At 64.3% G+C, this 16,277-nt stretch overlaps 2 protein-coding genes across 2 annotated transcripts; one reads left to right on the plus strand and one right to left on the minus strand.

The window, feature by feature from the left end:
- Positions 1 to 813: 813 nt before the first annotated feature.
- Positions 814 to 5,374, minus strand: LOC132251472 (uncharacterized). Its single transcript, XM_059731301.1, has 8 exons — positions 5,332 to 5,374; positions 4,039 to 4,803; positions 3,820 to 3,927; positions 3,235 to 3,609; positions 2,617 to 2,928; positions 1,968 to 2,324; positions 1,218 to 1,529; positions 814 to 929 (listed from the first exon to the last, which is right to left on the minus strand). Exons 1-8 carry the CDS (start codon positions 5,372 to 5,374, stop codon positions 814 to 816), a joined length of 2,388 nt encoding a protein of 795 aa, XP_059587284.1.
- Positions 5,375 to 7,325: 1,951 nt separating this feature from the next.
- On the plus strand, positions 7,326 to 10,116 carry BORCS6 (BLOC-1 related complex subunit 6). The gene is made up of 2 exons (XM_019489896.2): positions 7,326 to 7,406; positions 8,726 to 10,116. Exons 1-2 carry the CDS (start codon positions 7,360 to 7,362, stop codon positions 9,519 to 9,521), a joined length of 843 nt encoding a protein of 280 aa, XP_019345441.1. The 5' UTR covers positions 7,326 to 7,359; the 3' UTR covers positions 9,522 to 10,116.
- The last annotated feature ends 6,161 nt before the right edge of the window (positions 10,117 to 16,277 follow it).

Below are 16,277 nucleotides of genomic sequence, written 5' to 3' on the forward strand. Positions count from 1 at the left end.
ACTCCTGGAGCATGCGGTGATGAGGAGAGAGCCAGGTTCAGATTCACCTGGATGACCGCATGGCTAATGGCCCCTTCTTCCTGGCCCGGGCCCTTAAATAACCTCTCTGACCTCAGCAGCCCGGTCCCATCGAAGCTGCCAATACTGGCCACAAGCCGACCAATCTCCCCAGCATCCCTGGCTACCTGGGCCCGCGCAGGGCCGGGTCTTTCCCCCCTGCCCAGGTGACCAGAGCATCACCTCCCAGGCGCCAGGCTTTTGTCATGTAGACCAGGTGGGAGATCCCCGCCCTGAGGGATTCAACACCAGCCTCTCACGCTGGCTGAGACAGATCTCTGGAGAGGGGCACCCACGGTGGCATTTCTGCCACAGGCACCATAGTGCTCAATGCCCTGGCCGACGTGGATGCGGGCAAGGGCTGGCCTCACCACGGGCTCTGCACGGGGCAACCGCAGAGACGGGATGGGAGCTGGACATGGGGCTGTGCATGGTAGACACACGTATACACACACTGTCACGGGGTACTGGGCTTTGCCCACTCCTTGAAGGGCACTGGCAGCCTGCGAGTTTCTTGCAGGTGGTGCAAGGGCTAATGAGTGTCACGGGGGACGAGGGCCCTGGCTGGAGCTGTTGAGCCTGAGCGGGGCAGCCGTCTGTCCCTGGCAGCCCCAGGGTGAGTAGCTTGGGGCAGCAGGGCTCTGGAGGACCTGGGACTTGTAGGACACCTCTGTGGGGCAGGGAGCACAGGGAAGGTCCTAGGCGGGGAGGGACGGGGTTTTACAGGCAAGCGGCTTTGTTGTATTTTGAGCCTGCTCAGGGGCTGGTGCCCAGGAAAGGGCTGAGCCGGGCCAGAGGGTCCAGGAGCCCGGAGAAGGGGCTGCGGAGGGGTCCGAGAGTCCAGGAGGACCCCTCCGGGGGCCGCAGGAGCCCTGGGGAAGGAAAGGCGCAGAGACGGGGACAGGCCGTGTTAGGGGAGCCGGGCCCTGGCACAGGCTGCTTCCCCTCCCCTCGCACAGGACAGACCGAACCCTGCAGCAGGGCTGGCACCCCTGGGGTCTCCCCGGCTTGGAGTATTGCTCAGCCCTGATTGATCAGCATCTCCAGCACAGAAGTGGGGCAAGGAACATTGTTCCCAGCTGCTGTTCATCCCCTCAATGACCTGCTGTTGGGGAGTGATCCCTGGTCCACCCCTCCTCCCTGGACAGTCCCCTCCTCACCGGCGTCCCCCAGGCGCAGCTCTCTCTCCAGCGGGGGGTCTGCGGGGCCGTGCTGCACGCACACTCGCACTCGCAGCCCCGGGCCGGTCAGGCTCCGGCTGGGCACTCTCCACACGCTCGTCGCCGTGAAGGTGCCGTCTGGGTTGGGGCTGATGTCGGGGGGCTCTTCTCTCCCGGCACCGTCCCCGTCCCAGCTCCACGCGATGCGGTGGATCCCGCGGGGGTAGAAGCCATGCAGGCGGACGGCGAACGGCACCGTGTCCGGGGGGTCCCAGCGCGGCCACACCTGGATCCTGGACAGCTCCGGCCGCGCTGGGGACACGCAGGAGCGTTAGGGAGCGCGGGGTGGGGGCGCTGGGGGCACTTGTACCCACCTGGCATCCCCGGGGAAATCCCTGCCGCGCTGCTGCTGGGTCTGGGATCCCTGCGGGGTGTTCCCTGCGCGGCAGGTCCCGCAGCCCCAGCACCCAAGCCATGGGGAGCAGGGGAGATCTCTGCCCCGCTCCCCAGATCCTCTCGGCCTGTCCTGCTCTGGTCCTGGCCAGAGACACCAGATGGTATCGGGCCACCTGGCCCAGCAGATGGGAGCCTGGCTTGATGGGAATGAGCTGGGGACATAATGGAAGGGAAGCTGCTCTTTCCAGGAGCGTGGCACCCACGTGCCGTGTTGTGTGCCAGCCTCACAGCTCTCAAGGCCAGGTTGGGGCAGGGGGCACCGTCCACGCTGGGTGTCACGGAGCTGAGACCGACCTGTCACCTGCAGCTCCGTGCTGCTCTTCTCCACGTGCTGCTCCAGGGCCACGTGCTGCACACGGCAGATGTACTGGGCACCCTGGTCTCTCTGCACCGACAGAGTGAAGATCAGTCTTGTTTCCTGCCAGAAGCTCTTCCTGTCTGGTGCCTGCACGGCCGTGCCCGGTTGGATCTCGTAATCATCAAAGTCTGCCAGGGGCACGGCTGGAGCCTGTCCCTTGCCCCTCCGGAGCCAGGTCACCCTCAGCTCTCCTGGGAAATGTCCCCAAATGTGGCAGCTCAGGGTGACTCTGTTCCCCACAGACACCGACTCCACCTGCAAGATGTCCGACAGTGCCGGGGGCCGCAGGAGCCCTGGGGAAGGAAAGGCGCAGAGACGGGGACAGGCCGTGTTAGGGGAGCCGGGCCCTGGCACAGGCTGCTTCCCCTCCCCTCGCACAGGACAGACCGAACCCCGCAGCAGGGCTGGCACCCCGGGGGTCTCCCCGGCTTGGGGTATTGCTCAGCCCTGATTGATCAGCATCTCCAGCGGGGAAATTTGGCAAGGAACAATATTCCCAGCTCCTGTTCACCCCCTCAGTGACCTGCAGAGGAGCAGTGATCCCTGGTCCACCCCTACTTCATCCCCAGAGCAGCCCCTCCTCACCGGCGTCCCCCAGGCGCAGCTCTGTCTCCAGCGGGGGGTCTGCGGGGCCGTGCTGCACGCACACTCGCACTCGCAGCCCCGGGCCGGTCAGGCTCCGGCTGGGCACTCTCCACACGCTCGTCGCCGTGAAGGTGCCGTCCGGGTTGGGGCTGATGTCGGGGGGCTCTTCTCTCCCGGCACCGTCCCCGTCCCAGCTCCACGCGATGCGGTGGATCCCGCGGGGGTAGAAGCCGTGCAGGCGGACGGCGAACGGCACCTGGTCCGGGGGGTCCCAGCGCGGCCACACCTGGATCCCGGACAGCTCCGGCCGCGCTGGGGACACGCAGGAGCGTTAGGGAGCGCGGGGTGGGGGCGCTGGGGGCACTTGTACCCGCCTGGCATCCCCGGGGAAATCCCTGCCGCGCTTCTGCTGGGTCTGGGATCCCTGCCGGGGTGTTCCCCGCGCGGCAGGTCCCGCAGCCCCAGCGCCCAAGCCGTGGGGAGCAGGGGAGATCTCTGCCCCGTCCCCAGATCCTCTCGGCCTGTCTCTGCCGTCCCAGCCGGCTCGGGGCCGTCCCCCAGCTCCACAAGGCAGCTCCCCTGACTGTCCCCTGTGCCGTGGAGCCCGGCCGCACTCACCCCGCACCCGGATCTCCCGGGACTCCCGCTGCTCCCCGATGCGCTTGGCCCCGTGGTGGAAGCAGCACCGGACGCGCGCCCCGTCGTCCTGCACCGCGGCGGTGAAGGTCAGGGAGGCCGTGAGGCCGGTCGCTCTTCTCTCCTGCGTCGCGGTCCAGCCCGGGGGCAGGGCGCGTAACAGCGGCAGGCGCTCGGGGTCGGCCGTGTCCCCGTGCGGCTCGGTGGCCGTCCTGTCCTCGCCCTGGACCCGCTCCCACGTCACGGCCGTGTCCTCGGGGAAGGTCCCCTCCATGCAGCAGCGCAGGGTCACCTCCTGGCCCAGCAGGCACTGCTCTGGCCCCCGCACCTTGGAGATGGTGTAGGGGGGTTTCCCACCTGGGGTAGGAGCAGGGGTCAGGTTGGGCTGATGTGGGAGAAGCATCCGGCCCAGGACTGGGGCAGGGGCAGGGGGTCACCGAGAGGGGGGTAAAACCCGGGCAGGTGCCGTTCTCTATGGACGGGCGTCCGTCTGCGCCCTCTCCGTGCCACCCCGCCCGGCCCCTCGCCCTCTCTCCCGGCTCAGCGCAGCGACACCGACGCCGTTACCTTTCCTCCTCCTCCAGCAGTAAAAGGCCGTGGCAGCCGCAGCTCCTGCTGCCACCGCGAGCCCCAGGGATGCTCCGATCACGGCGCCGGTGCGATGCGAGGCCCCACCTGGGACAGGACAGGAGCGGAGGGAGGGAGGGGCGGTGAGAGCCCAGCCTGGCAGCCCGGGCCCAGCCGCTCCTCTGCAGCCCGTCTCTGCCGGGGCCGGCACACACTCACCTGCCACGTCCAGGGGGAACTCCTCGTGCAGGGGCTGCCCCAGCGCCACGTGGCGGGCGCGGCAGGCGAAGACGCTGCCGGCGTCGTGCAGGTCGGGGGTGAAGGTGTAGGTCAGGGTGAGGCTGAAGGTCCCGTCCGGGTTCCTCTTGGGGCTGGAGCGAGTGGAGCCGTTCAGGACCTGCCCGTCCCTCAGCCACGCCATGTCCACGTCCTCGGGGTAGAAGCCCCCCACGTGGCAGGGCAGGGAGGTGATGGCACCGGCCAGGGCTGCGCGCTGCGGGATGGAGATGGTCGGGGGAGCTGGGAGGAGAGAGAGGAAGGCCCTGCGCTGGGTGTGGGGGTCTGAGCACCAGCCCGGGTCGTTCCCAGGAGGCGCTCGGCTCCCACCGGTGCTCACGGCCACCGGGGACGCACGCGGGGCCCCTCTCCGGCCCTCACCGAGCACGCGCAGGCTGGTGCTCCCCTGCTGCTGCTGCGCCCCGTAGCCCACGACACACGTGTACAGCCCCCCGTCTGTCACCGTCACCCTGGGCAGCACCAGGGAGGCGTCCCCCTTCTCCAGCTCTGTCTTTTCCATCGTGGCTCCAGCCTGCACTGAGCTCTTGCCCTCATCGTACTCTGCGATCTTCTCATCCCAGAGGGACCAGGTCACCCGCAGGGAGCGCAGGGCCACCAGCCCCCCGACATCGAAGTGGCACCGCAGCCGGGCCTCGGCGCCCAGCAGGGCCTGGGAGGAGGGGTCCGTCATCACCTGCAGCTGGGAGCCTGCAGGGAGGGGAGACACAGGTAGGTTTTGCCTGACCAATTTCACCTCCTTCTACAATCAGGTGACATATCACGTAGACAAGGGAGAATAGATTAACGTCGTATATCTTGACTTTTAAAAAGCCTTTGATCTCGTGTCCCACAATCATCTCATAGAAAAACTGGCCAACTGTGACCTTAGCTACATCACAGTCTACTGGCTGGGGACTCGGCTTCGAGGTCGGACCCAGAGGGCGGTTATTGATGGAAGTCAATCGTCGTGGTGCACTGTGACCAGTGGGGTCCCTCAAGGCTCTGTCCTTGGGCCTATACTCTTTAACATCTTCATTAATGATGTGGACATTGGTGTCAGGAGCTGACTGGCCAAGTTCACTGACCACACCAAACTTTGAGGTAATGTGTCCACACCCAAGGACAGGAGGGTGATCATGCCCAACCTGGACAGGCTCAGGAAATGGGCAGAGGAAAACCTGATGGCCTTCAATACTGAAAAATGCAAGGTTCTCCACCCTGGGAAGAAAAACCCACAGTACTCTTTTAGGCTTTGCAGTGCTTTGCTCGCTAGCACCATGGCCGCAAGGGACTTGGAGGTCAAGACTGACCACAAGATGAACATGAGCCACCAATGTGATGTTGCAGCCAGCAAAATGAGCACAACGCTGCCTTGCATCCATAGCTGCTTCTCTAGCGGATCCCAGGATGTCGTCCTCCCGCTGTACTTGGCCGTGGTGAGGCCGCAGCTGGAGTACTGCATCCAGTTTTGGGCCCCACAATTTAAAAAGGACACGCAGAAGCTTGAGCGAGTGCAGAGGAGAGCCACGTGCATGATCAGAGGTCAGGAAAATGGGCCTTATGATGAGAGGCTGAGAGCCATGGGACTCTTCAGCCTGGAAAAGTTCAGGCTCAGGGGTGATCTAGTGGCCACATATAAGTTCATCGGGGTGCTCACCAGGATCTGGGGGAATGTCTGTTCATCAGAGCACCCCAAGGGATGACAAGGTCGAACGGTCACAAACTCTCCATGACCATTTCAGGCTGGACATAAGGAAGACCTTCTTTACTGTCCGAGCCCCCAAGGTTTGGAATAGACTGCCACCGGAGGCGGTGCAGGCACCCACTCTGGACTCCTTTAAGAGACATTTCTTGCTGGGATCCTTTGACCCTAACTGACTTCCTGCCCCTGGGGCGGGGGGCTGGACTTGATGATCTTCCGAGGTCCCTTGCAGCCCGAACGTCTCTGAAATCTATGAAATCTATGACTTTCATGAGACAGCATGGGGCATGGCCGTGCAGGGGGTGATGCTGCCTGGACCCCTGAGCTGGTGCTGGGGGGGGGGCAGGTGCCTGCTGCGCTCTGGCTGCTTTGGGGTGAAGTGGGCACTGGAGCCCTCAACCCTGAGCCCATGGGTCCCCCTAGGGGGTGCCTGGAGCTGGATGTTCCCTGTGGACATGGGCGGCTGTCGTGGCTTCCCTTTGTGGTGCTGTTCATGGGGTGAGGCCCAGCTGGGCATGTGCTGGGACTGGCCATGGCCCCCAAGCCAAAGCCCCGCTCTTGGGGGTCTGGCGTGAACTCCCAACAGCAGAGGTGGAAGGAATTGGGTGCAGTGGGGAGGGTCTGGGGGGGCTCTGGCCAGCTCTAGCATTGGGTCTGTGGACATCTGGGCTCTGCCTCTCCAGGAGCTTGGGTGGGCAGGAAGGGATGGACCCATCTGTGCGGTGGCCCCATGAGCCCTGGGGCTGAGATGCATGGAGGTTTGGACTTACTGGCTGTCCTGATGAAGAGGAAGGGGAGGAGGAAGACGATGAGAGCCCCCAGCCCCATGGATCCGAGTCTGTGTGTCTGTTCTGCTTCCTTCTGCAGCCGGGCGAAGTCTCCAGTGGTTTCACTTTCTTTCAGGGAGGAGCAGAGCAGAGTCCACAGGGAGCAGCAACACCTGCCCGGCAGTGACGGGGGAGGATACAGGTGACCCAGGGCGGACACGGATTCTCAGCACCCTGAGAGCTGCACCCAAAGCCCTGCAATGATGTCTGCCCCTGTGCCAGGGCACACGTGTCCATGCCAGGCCGTGGCTTTCCATGTCCCAGCCCCTGCCCTATACTGGGGATGTCCCTGAGGGTGCTGGGAGGCAGATGAGAGCCCCGCTTCCCTTGTGCCTGGGTTGGGTGTCGTGTTGTGTCATGTCAGGGCTTGCAGTGTTGCTTTGCTCAGAGCTTGGCCCAGGGGCTGCAGAAGAAGCCCTGACGAGGGCACACAGGAGCCACCTTCAGCCATGGCAAGGGTTGCCATCAAGAAGAGGGAAGGCACCTTCTCTCCCTTGCTGCTGAGAGAAGGATGCAGACACGTAGCTTGAAGTTGCAGCAAAGCTGGTCTGGATTGGAGATCTGGGAACACCTCTTCCCTGTGTGCCAGGCTGCTTGGTGCGTCTGTCACTTTAAGATTGGAGGCTGAATGGGAGCAGCCCGCAGGTGGGTCAGGGAGTCAGCTGACTGGAAAGGGCGGGGCTTGGGGCATATAAACCCAGACACAGCTGGGCAGGCTGTCCAGCCCTGAGTGCCATGGGCAGAGGAGGTCCTGGCCACAAGGCTGCGGAGAGCTCCTGGAGGTACTGGGGAGAGGGTCTGTTTCTTGGGGTGGACCAGGAGGGTCTGGTGCTGGGGGAGCTACTGCAGCGCCTGAGGGCGGAGCGTTGTGTTGGGAGCCTGCAGCCCATGAAGAGAGCATGACAGCAGACTTCAACATGGACATTGGGTAGGACGAAGCCCATGAAACTGGCTCTTTAGGCAATGCCCGTGGGCCCCTGTGGTGCTAAGAGCAAGACCAGGCTTGGCAAATCCCAGGACAGCCTCCCGTTCACCAGGAATTGATGACAGGAGGGTGAGAAACAGGGAGATGCCCCCCCGGAGTCAGATGAGCAAGGACTGAGCAGGCACCACGGGGCACCATGCCCGCCCCTTGGATGAGCACATGTTGCTGCATTGGGGCTGGGCCAAATACAGCCCAGGGGCTGAATCTGGCCTGCCGGGCACTTCTCTTCAGCCTGCATGCCAGTGCCCCCCAGTTAATCCTATCCAGCCCAGCCTGTGGCTGCCCCTGCTGTGCTCCGCATGGGGCCGCAAGGGTGGGCAGTGGCTGCGCTCGCACCCTGGTGTGCTGCGCGGCCCTGGCCCTGGCCCTGGCGCTGGCCCCAGCCAGCTAGTGCCCAGCTCTGGGCAGGGTGCTGCAGCCGGCGCGGGAGCTGCTCGGCTCCTGTGGCCCCTGGAGGCTCCTGCTCCTGTCTCTGCTGCAGCTCCGGGCGCAGGGAGGGAAGCGGGGGCAGCTGGGCGGGAGTGTGGATCGCAGACCCCTCTCCCAGGAGGGTCGTGGATGGAGGGCCTTGCCCCTCCACTCAGGATCAGACCCACGTCGGATTCGGGGTCAGGAAAGGATTTCCCCCCTTGGTCAGACTGGTTGAGACTGGGGCTCTCGTGAGCCTCTCGTGACCCCTTTGCAGTGAACCAGGACGCTGGTGCCGCGGTCCCCCTGCTTTCCCTGGGGCAGGCGGGTGTGCGGTCTGTGCTGCCGGGGCTGCCGGCCGTCTCACATGGGGCTGGGATGCGGGGCTGTCTGGGACGGGCTGGGCAGGGCTGACGCTGCCCCAGGCAGGGGCTGGACTAGACGGGACCCCGCAGGTCCCTCCCAGCCCCGCTGCTCTGAGTGTCCACCATGAGCATGTGTCCAGGCTGGTTTGGACGGGGCTGATCCGGCTACGGGGGAGTCTCCATTTCCATAAAGTGGGCATAAAGCTACGGTTAACTCTGCGTCTGCCAGGACGCCTAGGCCTCGGGAAGGGGCGGGGGTGCGGGCTGGGGACTGAGCGCATGGGGGCTGGCTGTCGGGACGCAGCGAGAGCACTGGGTCCCAGCCCTGTGTCTCTGCCCCCAGCCCCTCCCAGAGCGCCCAGGCATCCGGGCACCCAGCGCCCTCCCTTTTTCCTTCCCTGCATGCCGTGCGCCTGGAGCACACCCCCGGCTCCTCCTCTGCTGTCATCCCCGCCTGCTCTCTGCCAGGGCCCAGCATGGACCTGGACACGGGCTCCGGCTTCCCCCCGCACGTCATGGCCCAGGTGCAAATCCAGCCACCGGAGCAGGGGGCCACAGAGGTCACGGCCACGGCCGCCGGGCGCCTGCTGGACAGCCGCAGCCTGGACGGGATCAGCCAGGCCTACGGGCCGTCCCGGGGCCCCGAGGGCCGGCGCGCCACCATCTCCAGCGCCCTGGAGCTGGAGGGCACGGTGAGCCGCGACGGGGACCTCACCCACTTCGTGGCCAACAACCTGCAGCTCAAAATCAAGCTGAGCTCCCGGGGCAGCCTGGACGAGGCCGAGCCCCCCGGCCCGCGGGCTCGCGCCCGGGCCCCCGACATCCCCGCCGTGGACCCGGCCGTGCTGCGGGAGCTGGAGGCCGCGGCCGGCGAGCTGGCGCTGCGCGTGGACCGCCTGCTGCGGGGCCTGAGCGGGGCCGTGCAGGACATGACGGCGCTGAGCGTGGGCTACATCCAGACCTACCGCGACGCCGTGGACGGGCTGGGCGAGGCCGTGGACATGGGCATCAAGGGCATGTACACGCTGCTGGCGCGCGGCGAGGAGCTGGACCGCTCCATGCAGCCCGTCCATGCCCTGGCCAAGCAGATCCGCGAGCTCAAGCGGACCCTGGAGGTCTTCGAGGCGCTGTGCAAGTAGCAGCAGCCCCCCTACTCCCACCCACCAGCCCCCATCCCCTCCCCGAGACCCCTGGCATCCGGGCTCTCAGCTCACCGGTCCTCCCACCCCCCTGCCCCCCAACCCATCATATCCCTCTCCCCTCCAGAGGAATCTATTTATTCTCCGTGCTGCGCTGCTTGGCCCAGAGCAGGGGCTGGCAAGTGCCACCAAAGGGAGTCTTGTCCTTGTTTTCTGTGGGAGGAGAGCAAGGCTGGATTGCCCAAGGGATTTAGGTGCCTGCAGAGACACACTGGAGCCGGGGGGACAGGTCTAGGGGCTGGTGCTGACCCAGGTGTAATTTCTTCTGATCCTGCCCTTCGTGGATCTCCGGCCTGCTTGGAGACGCCCCCGACCTTGCCCAGCCGCTGGCGTTGGGATGTCCGGCCACCGGTCCCTGCCGGCTGTAAGTCCCGTCGGTGTCTTTTGTACGTCTGTGCGGTGCATCTCGCACTGGCTGCTCAGGGCCGCTGTGTGCCGGGGCCTGAGGTTACGCACAGCCCCTGCCTCAGTTTCCCTGCGTCCTGCAGAGGATGGGGCTGGGCTGGCCATTAATAAAGCAAAGGCCTTTCTCGTCCCGGCTCTTCCCTGGCTGGGGGCTATCGTGGGGGCAGCAATCGTGGGCGGATGCCGATGTCCGAATCTTTGGGGTGCTCTGTGCTGGGGGGTCTTGGTGAAGGGAGAGGACAGCCCTGGGGTTACAGGCGGTCTTTTCAGCTCCTGAACCTCCTCCTTTCCACCCTGGGGTGGCCCATGACAGCGCTGGGCCAAGGCAGGAGCTCGGGGTGGTGTTTTAGCCCCCCCACAGTGGTATGAGTGTGTCGTGATCCCAGCTCTGCATGCACGGCTGTTGTTTGGCTTTGCTGAGGTTGGGGGGGGCTGAGCCGGGGCACGGGGTGCATGAGGCCTGGGGGACCTCTATGCATGGCACGGGGCTGCATGGTCAGGCAGCCCGGTGGGATGTGGGGCAGGGAGCAGAAAGCAGAGCAGTAGAACCAGAGCAGCCTCTCCCCATGCCCATTCCCTGAGCCCAGGGACTCTTTGCTGGGCAGCCGTGGCACTCGGGTGGCCCAAGCTCCCTTTCAAAGTGGGCAGGGATTCACACCAGCAACCCAGAGCCTTCCCGTAGGGATCCCGCGTGCTGGAGGCAGTCTTGGGAGCTTGGTTCCCTTGTTTTCCCCTAGGCTGGAAGCCCACCGGAGAGCGGAGCGCCGGAGGCTGCCCAGAGGGCACTGGAGCCTAGCACGGGGGCTTCTGAGCCTCCACGGAGGTGGGCGAACACCGGTGCAGCACACGGTACGGGTGGCAGGGCCGGGGCTCGGCTGCTGCTGGCATCAGGCAACCGGGGTTCCCTAGAGCTCGGCATAGCGTGCTGGAAGCGCGCTGCGTGGCGGGGTGTGTTGGCACGTTGTGCGGGGGCGGGACGTGTGTCGGGGGCATGGCGTCAGGGGTCAGGGAATGGCTTGATGTGTGGGGGTGCTGCGCTGTGTGTTGGAGCATGACGTCAGGTGTTGGAGTGTGGCATTGTGCGTGGGGGCCGGCTCTGCGTCAGGGTGTGATGTGTGTCAGGGCATGATGTCATGTGTTGGGGCGTGGTGTCAGGGGCATGGCATCGTGCATTGGCGCATGGTGTGTGTTGGGGGGTGATGCCAGGTGTGGGGGGCATGCTTTCCCACCCTCCTAGTGAGAAAGTTCTTCCTCGTATCCAACCCCAACTTCCCTTGCTGCAGTTTGAGCCCATTGCTCCTTCTGTCATCTGCCCCCACTGAGACCAGTCCAGCTCCATCCTCTTTGCAGCCCCCCTGCAGGGAGGTGAAGGCTGCTCTTCAATCCCCCTCGGTCTGCTCTTCTGCAGACTAAACAAGCCCAGTTCCCCCAGCCTCTCCTCATCAGTCCTGTCCCCCAGCCCCTCAAGCATTTCCATTGCCCTCCGCTGGACTCTCTCCGATTTCTCCACATCCTGTCTGTAGCAAGGGGCCCACAGCTGGACACAGGACTCCAGATGTGGCCTCCTCAGTGCAGAATAGAGGGGAAGGATCACTGCTCTCGATCTGCCGGCAATGCTCCTACCAATGCCATAGGTGGATAAGTGGAGGGATACATGGGTGGGTGGACGGAGGGTGGCTGGGTGGATGGATGGATGCATAAGGACATGGACAGTCCGGTGGCTGGATGAGGAGATGGTTCCCTCCATGTGCCGGCAAGCCTCCCACTCACGCAGCCCCGGTGGCCCGTAGCCTTCACAAGTAAATCATCGTTATGGTCTCTTTGGGGCTGGTCCTGCTCAGAGCAGGGGTTGGACTAGATGTGACCTCCTGACGTCCCTCCCAGCCCTCATGGTCTATGACTCCAAGAACCGACCCCCCAGACCTATCTGCCTGCGGCTTTGGATACTCCCCAGACCCGAAATGCAACCCCCAGGCCCAGAGGCCTTGGCCTCCAGATCCCCCCCGGCTCCCTTGCTCTCAGCCAAAAGGCCACAATATCGGATACGTGATACTAGGCCCAAGCCAAAAGACAGAGGATGCTGGCTCTTCACTCTCAATCATTGACTGACAACAGAGAAGCACTAGAGCAGTCTCCTCTTGCAGAGACCTCAGGCAGGCCCTGCTAGTGGAAATCTCAGCATTGGGCGCGTCAGTAGTGTCTGCACATCTCATGCATCCACGGCAGCCTTGGAAGGATCTCGGGCCCCCACCTCCAGATGCCAAGGGTCATGGTTTGTGATGGCGGTGGGGTGGGGGAAGTGCCTGGGGTCTTTCAGCCCCACTGGCTGCTTAGGGTGGGCCAGGTGCTCCATGCTGGCCCCAGGACCCAGGAGGGAGAAGCAGGGGAGCTGGAAAACAGACCCTCAGAATAGCGCTAGCACCATTGGAAAGAGCCAGCCCACCCGTTTTGAGGCTCCGAAGTGTTGGGAACACCAGGACCCGGTCCTGTCCAGGCTGGCCGGCACGTGAAGAAGGATGTGGATGGACTGGAAAGAGCCCAGGGCAGCAAAACTCATCCGGGGCCTGGGAGGCAGGGCGGAGGGGGCCAGGCTGGAAGAGCTGGGGTGAGCGAGTCTGGAGAGGAGGAGACTTATGGGGGATCTGATCCCCGTCTCCCCAGCCCTGAAGGGCGACGACAGAGGAGTTGGAGATGCGCTTTTCTCTGTGGCCGCACAGGACGGGACAGGGAGCAATGGCCTCAAGCTGCAGCAGGGGAAACTGAGGTTGGAGACAAGCAGGGATTTGTTGACCCTGAGGGTGACTGAGGATCAGAACAGGCTGCCCAGAGAGTGGGGAGTCTCCATCCCCGGAGGTTTCCAAGAGCAGGATGCACAGACCCATGGTGGAGTCCGGGAGGGTCCTGCCTGGAGCAGTGGCTGGACCAGACGGGAGGTCCCTGCAGCCCTGCTCTCCCCACAGGACCTCTCTTCGGGTCCAGAGCGGGGAGCCCAGGCTGTAGCACAGGGGAGGGAAAGTCCAGCAGTGATACAGGCTAAAACAGGGGTGGGCAAAATGCAGCCCATGGGCTGGATGTGGTCTGCCAGGCCATTGTATCTGGCCTGTGGAGCCCCAAAAATTTAAAAAATGAATATTTATCTGCCCCCGGCTGCCTGTCCTGCGGCCCTCGATGGCTTGCCAAAACTCAGTAAGCAGCCCTCTGCCCAAAATAATTGCCCACCCCTGGGCTAAAAGAGGCCTGTGCCTGCACCATGCTGACTGTACTGGCACGATGGACCCCGCACCGTGGCAGCGTACCTGGTGACTGGGACCAGGCTCCCTGGCTCGGCCTCCAGCAGCACCAGGGAGCAGCACGCGTGTGCAGACGACACAGGTTTGGCTCTTCTACCTGTAGGGAAATTAGCCACGGGTGAGGCTGCCCTAGCCATGCCAAAGGATTAACTGCCCCTGTTCATTACATGTGGGCCTTCTGCTCCACCCCAGAGCTGGCTGCATCTGAGTCCTTCCCTGGACAGTGTTATATGTGCCCCTTCTGCTCCACCCCAGAGCTGGCTGCATGGGAGCCCTCCCTGGGCAGTGTTATGTGGTTGCTGGGCTCCACCACAGAGCTGACCACACCCAAGTCGTCCCTGGACAGAGTAACTTGTGGCTCTTTTGCTCCACTCCAGAGCTGGATGCATCCAACCTGTACTTGCACAATGTTATGTGGGGCCAGTTCTGCTCCACCCCAGAACTGGCTGCATCTGAGCCCTCCCTGGGCAGTGTCATGTGTGGCCGGTTCTGCTCCCTACACAGCTGCCTGCATCCGAGCCCTCCCTGGGCAGTGTTATGTGTGGCCAGTTCTGCTCCACCCCAGAGCTGGCTGCATCCAAGTCCTCCTTGGGCAGTGTTATATGTGCCCCTTCTGCTCCCACCCCAGAGCTTGCAGGGCAGCTCCAGGCAGGCTCGCCCACTCCAAACCAGCCCAGCCATGGCCTGGCCTGACCTAGTCCTAGACCCACAACAACAAGGATCAAAGACCCCCAGAGCCCCCAGCCCTGCCCCAGGTGAAGCAGGGGGACGAGGCCATGGCCAGAGGGGTGGGGTGACACCCTGAGGAGTCCCCAGGAGAGGCGTGCCACTGCTCACAGGAAGGCAAAACCCCCCCAGATTGCACGCATTGGACAGGGGTAACTTCCCCTCCCTGCCCCACGGGGAAGCGGGCAGAGCCCTGGAGCCTGGGGGTGCCAAGGCAGGCGCGGTGCCCTGAGGGTCACTGGAGAGCTCAGGGCAAGGACTTGGGCGCAGGAGGTCGGATCGCCCCCCCCCTACCAGGGGGGCCACGGGGCCTGGGCCAGCGACCGGGGCAGAGCAGCAGGCCCCGGGCTGTACTGGGGGGCTCCCCGCGGAGTGGGGATGGAGGGGACCAGATGGGGTTGGGGGGAGGACGGCACACACCGCCTGCTGTATGTGACACACACACACTACTCACATCTGGGACACACAATGCAGACAACTCGGGCATCCTCAACATGCACGCACACACAATGTGGGTGTCCCGGGCGCACCCATGCTAACACCAATCAGGGCTGAGCAATACCCCAAGCCGGGGAGACCCCCGGGGTGCCAGCCCTGCTGCGGGGTTCAGTCTGTCCTGTGCGAGGGGAGGGGAAGCAGCCTGTGCCAGGGCCCGGCTCCCCTAACACGGCCTGTCCCCGTCTCTGCGCCTTTCCTTCCCCAGGGCTCCTGCGGCCCCCGGCGCTGTCGGACATCTCCCAGCCGGAGTCAGTGCCCGTGGGGAGCAGAGTCACCGGGAGCTGCCGCATTTCGGGGCATTTTCCGGCAGACCTCAGGGTGACCTGGCTCCGGAAGGACAAGGGACAGGCTCCTCCTGTGGTCCTGCGGGTCATACAAGACTACAGCGTTCAGCCTGGCATGGCCGTGCAGGCGCTGGATGGGAAGAGTTTCCAGCAGGAGACAAAACTGATCTTCACCCCGTCGGTGCAGAGAGACCAGGGCGCCCAGTACATCTGCCGCGTGCAGCACATGGCCCTGGAGCAGCCCGTGGAGAAGAGCAGCGCGGAGCTGCAGGTGACAGGTCGGTCTCAGCTCCCCGACGCCAGTGTGGATGGTGCCCTCTGCCCCGATGGTGCCACCTGAGCTGCGAGGCTGGCACACGACACGGCATGTGGGTGCCACATTCCTGGCAAGAGCAGCTTCCCTTCCACTACATCCCCAGCTCATTCCCATCAAGCTGGGCTCCCATCTGCTGGGCCAGGTGGCCCGATACCAGCTGCTGTCTCTGGCCAGGACCAGAGCAGGACAGGCCGAGAGGAGCTGGGGACGGGACAGAGATCTCCCCTGCTCCCCACGGCTTGGGTGCTGGGGCTGCGGGACCTGCCGCGCGGGGAACACCCCGGCAGGGATCCCAGACCCAGCAGCAGCGTGGCAGGGATTTCCTCCAGGGCATCCCTGGTACACGTGCTCCCAGCTCCCACAGGCCACGCAGGGCAGGATGCCTGGCATGGTCCTCGGCCAGCACACGGCCACAACCCCGGGTCTCTCGGCTGAGTGGTGCGTGACTGGGAAACCCCCCTGCTGTTCCCCTGCAGGAGCCAGGAGAGGTTTGTGTCCTTCCTCACAGCCAGCATGAGGAGCTTTCTTCCCCTGCAGATGTACCTGAAGACCTGCCAAGGAGGAGGCAGCAGGGAGAGGCAGGACACAGGTGAGCCAGAGCTGGGGACCCATGCCCCCCTGCCGAGGCAGCTCCAGGGACAGTGCTGGGCACTGCCGGACCTGCCCGGGGATGCCCAGGCTGCACCTGGTACTCTTGGCAGGGGCCTCACCCGCTCCCCCACTTCTCTCTGCAGTGCCCTGCTCCCCGAGATGATATGCCAGAGTTCCTGAGGCTCCTACAGGCTGAGCTGGGACTGCAGCTGCACGGCTTGTGCCACGGACGCCTAAATCTAACACCGGCCTCGTCTTTGTGGAACCGGCTCTCGGGAATGTTTGACTCCAGCGCTGGGACACGCATGGACATAGAGCGCTGCCCTCGGGACCCTGGAGCCCCCCCAGGCTCTCACACGAACAGGCTGGCAGCAAGTGCTTGTCCCAGGGGTGCTCGTCATACCCCTCGTGCCTGCTCAGCCCTGGTCGGTCTCCTACAGCCTCCTCCTGGACTCTCGGACCACTGGCCCCGTACACAGCCCCTTCTCCGGGCTCCTGGACCCTCTGGCCCGGCTCAGCCCTTTCCTGGGCACCAGCCCCTGAGCAGGCTCAAAATACAACAAAGCTGCTTGCCTGTAAAACCCCG

This window comes from Alligator mississippiensis, chromosome 7 (assembly GCF_030867095.1).
Source record: "Alligator mississippiensis isolate rAllMis1 chromosome 7, rAllMis1, whole genome shotgun sequence".
NCBI lineage: Eukaryota > Metazoa > Chordata > Crocodylia > Alligatoridae > Alligator > Alligator mississippiensis.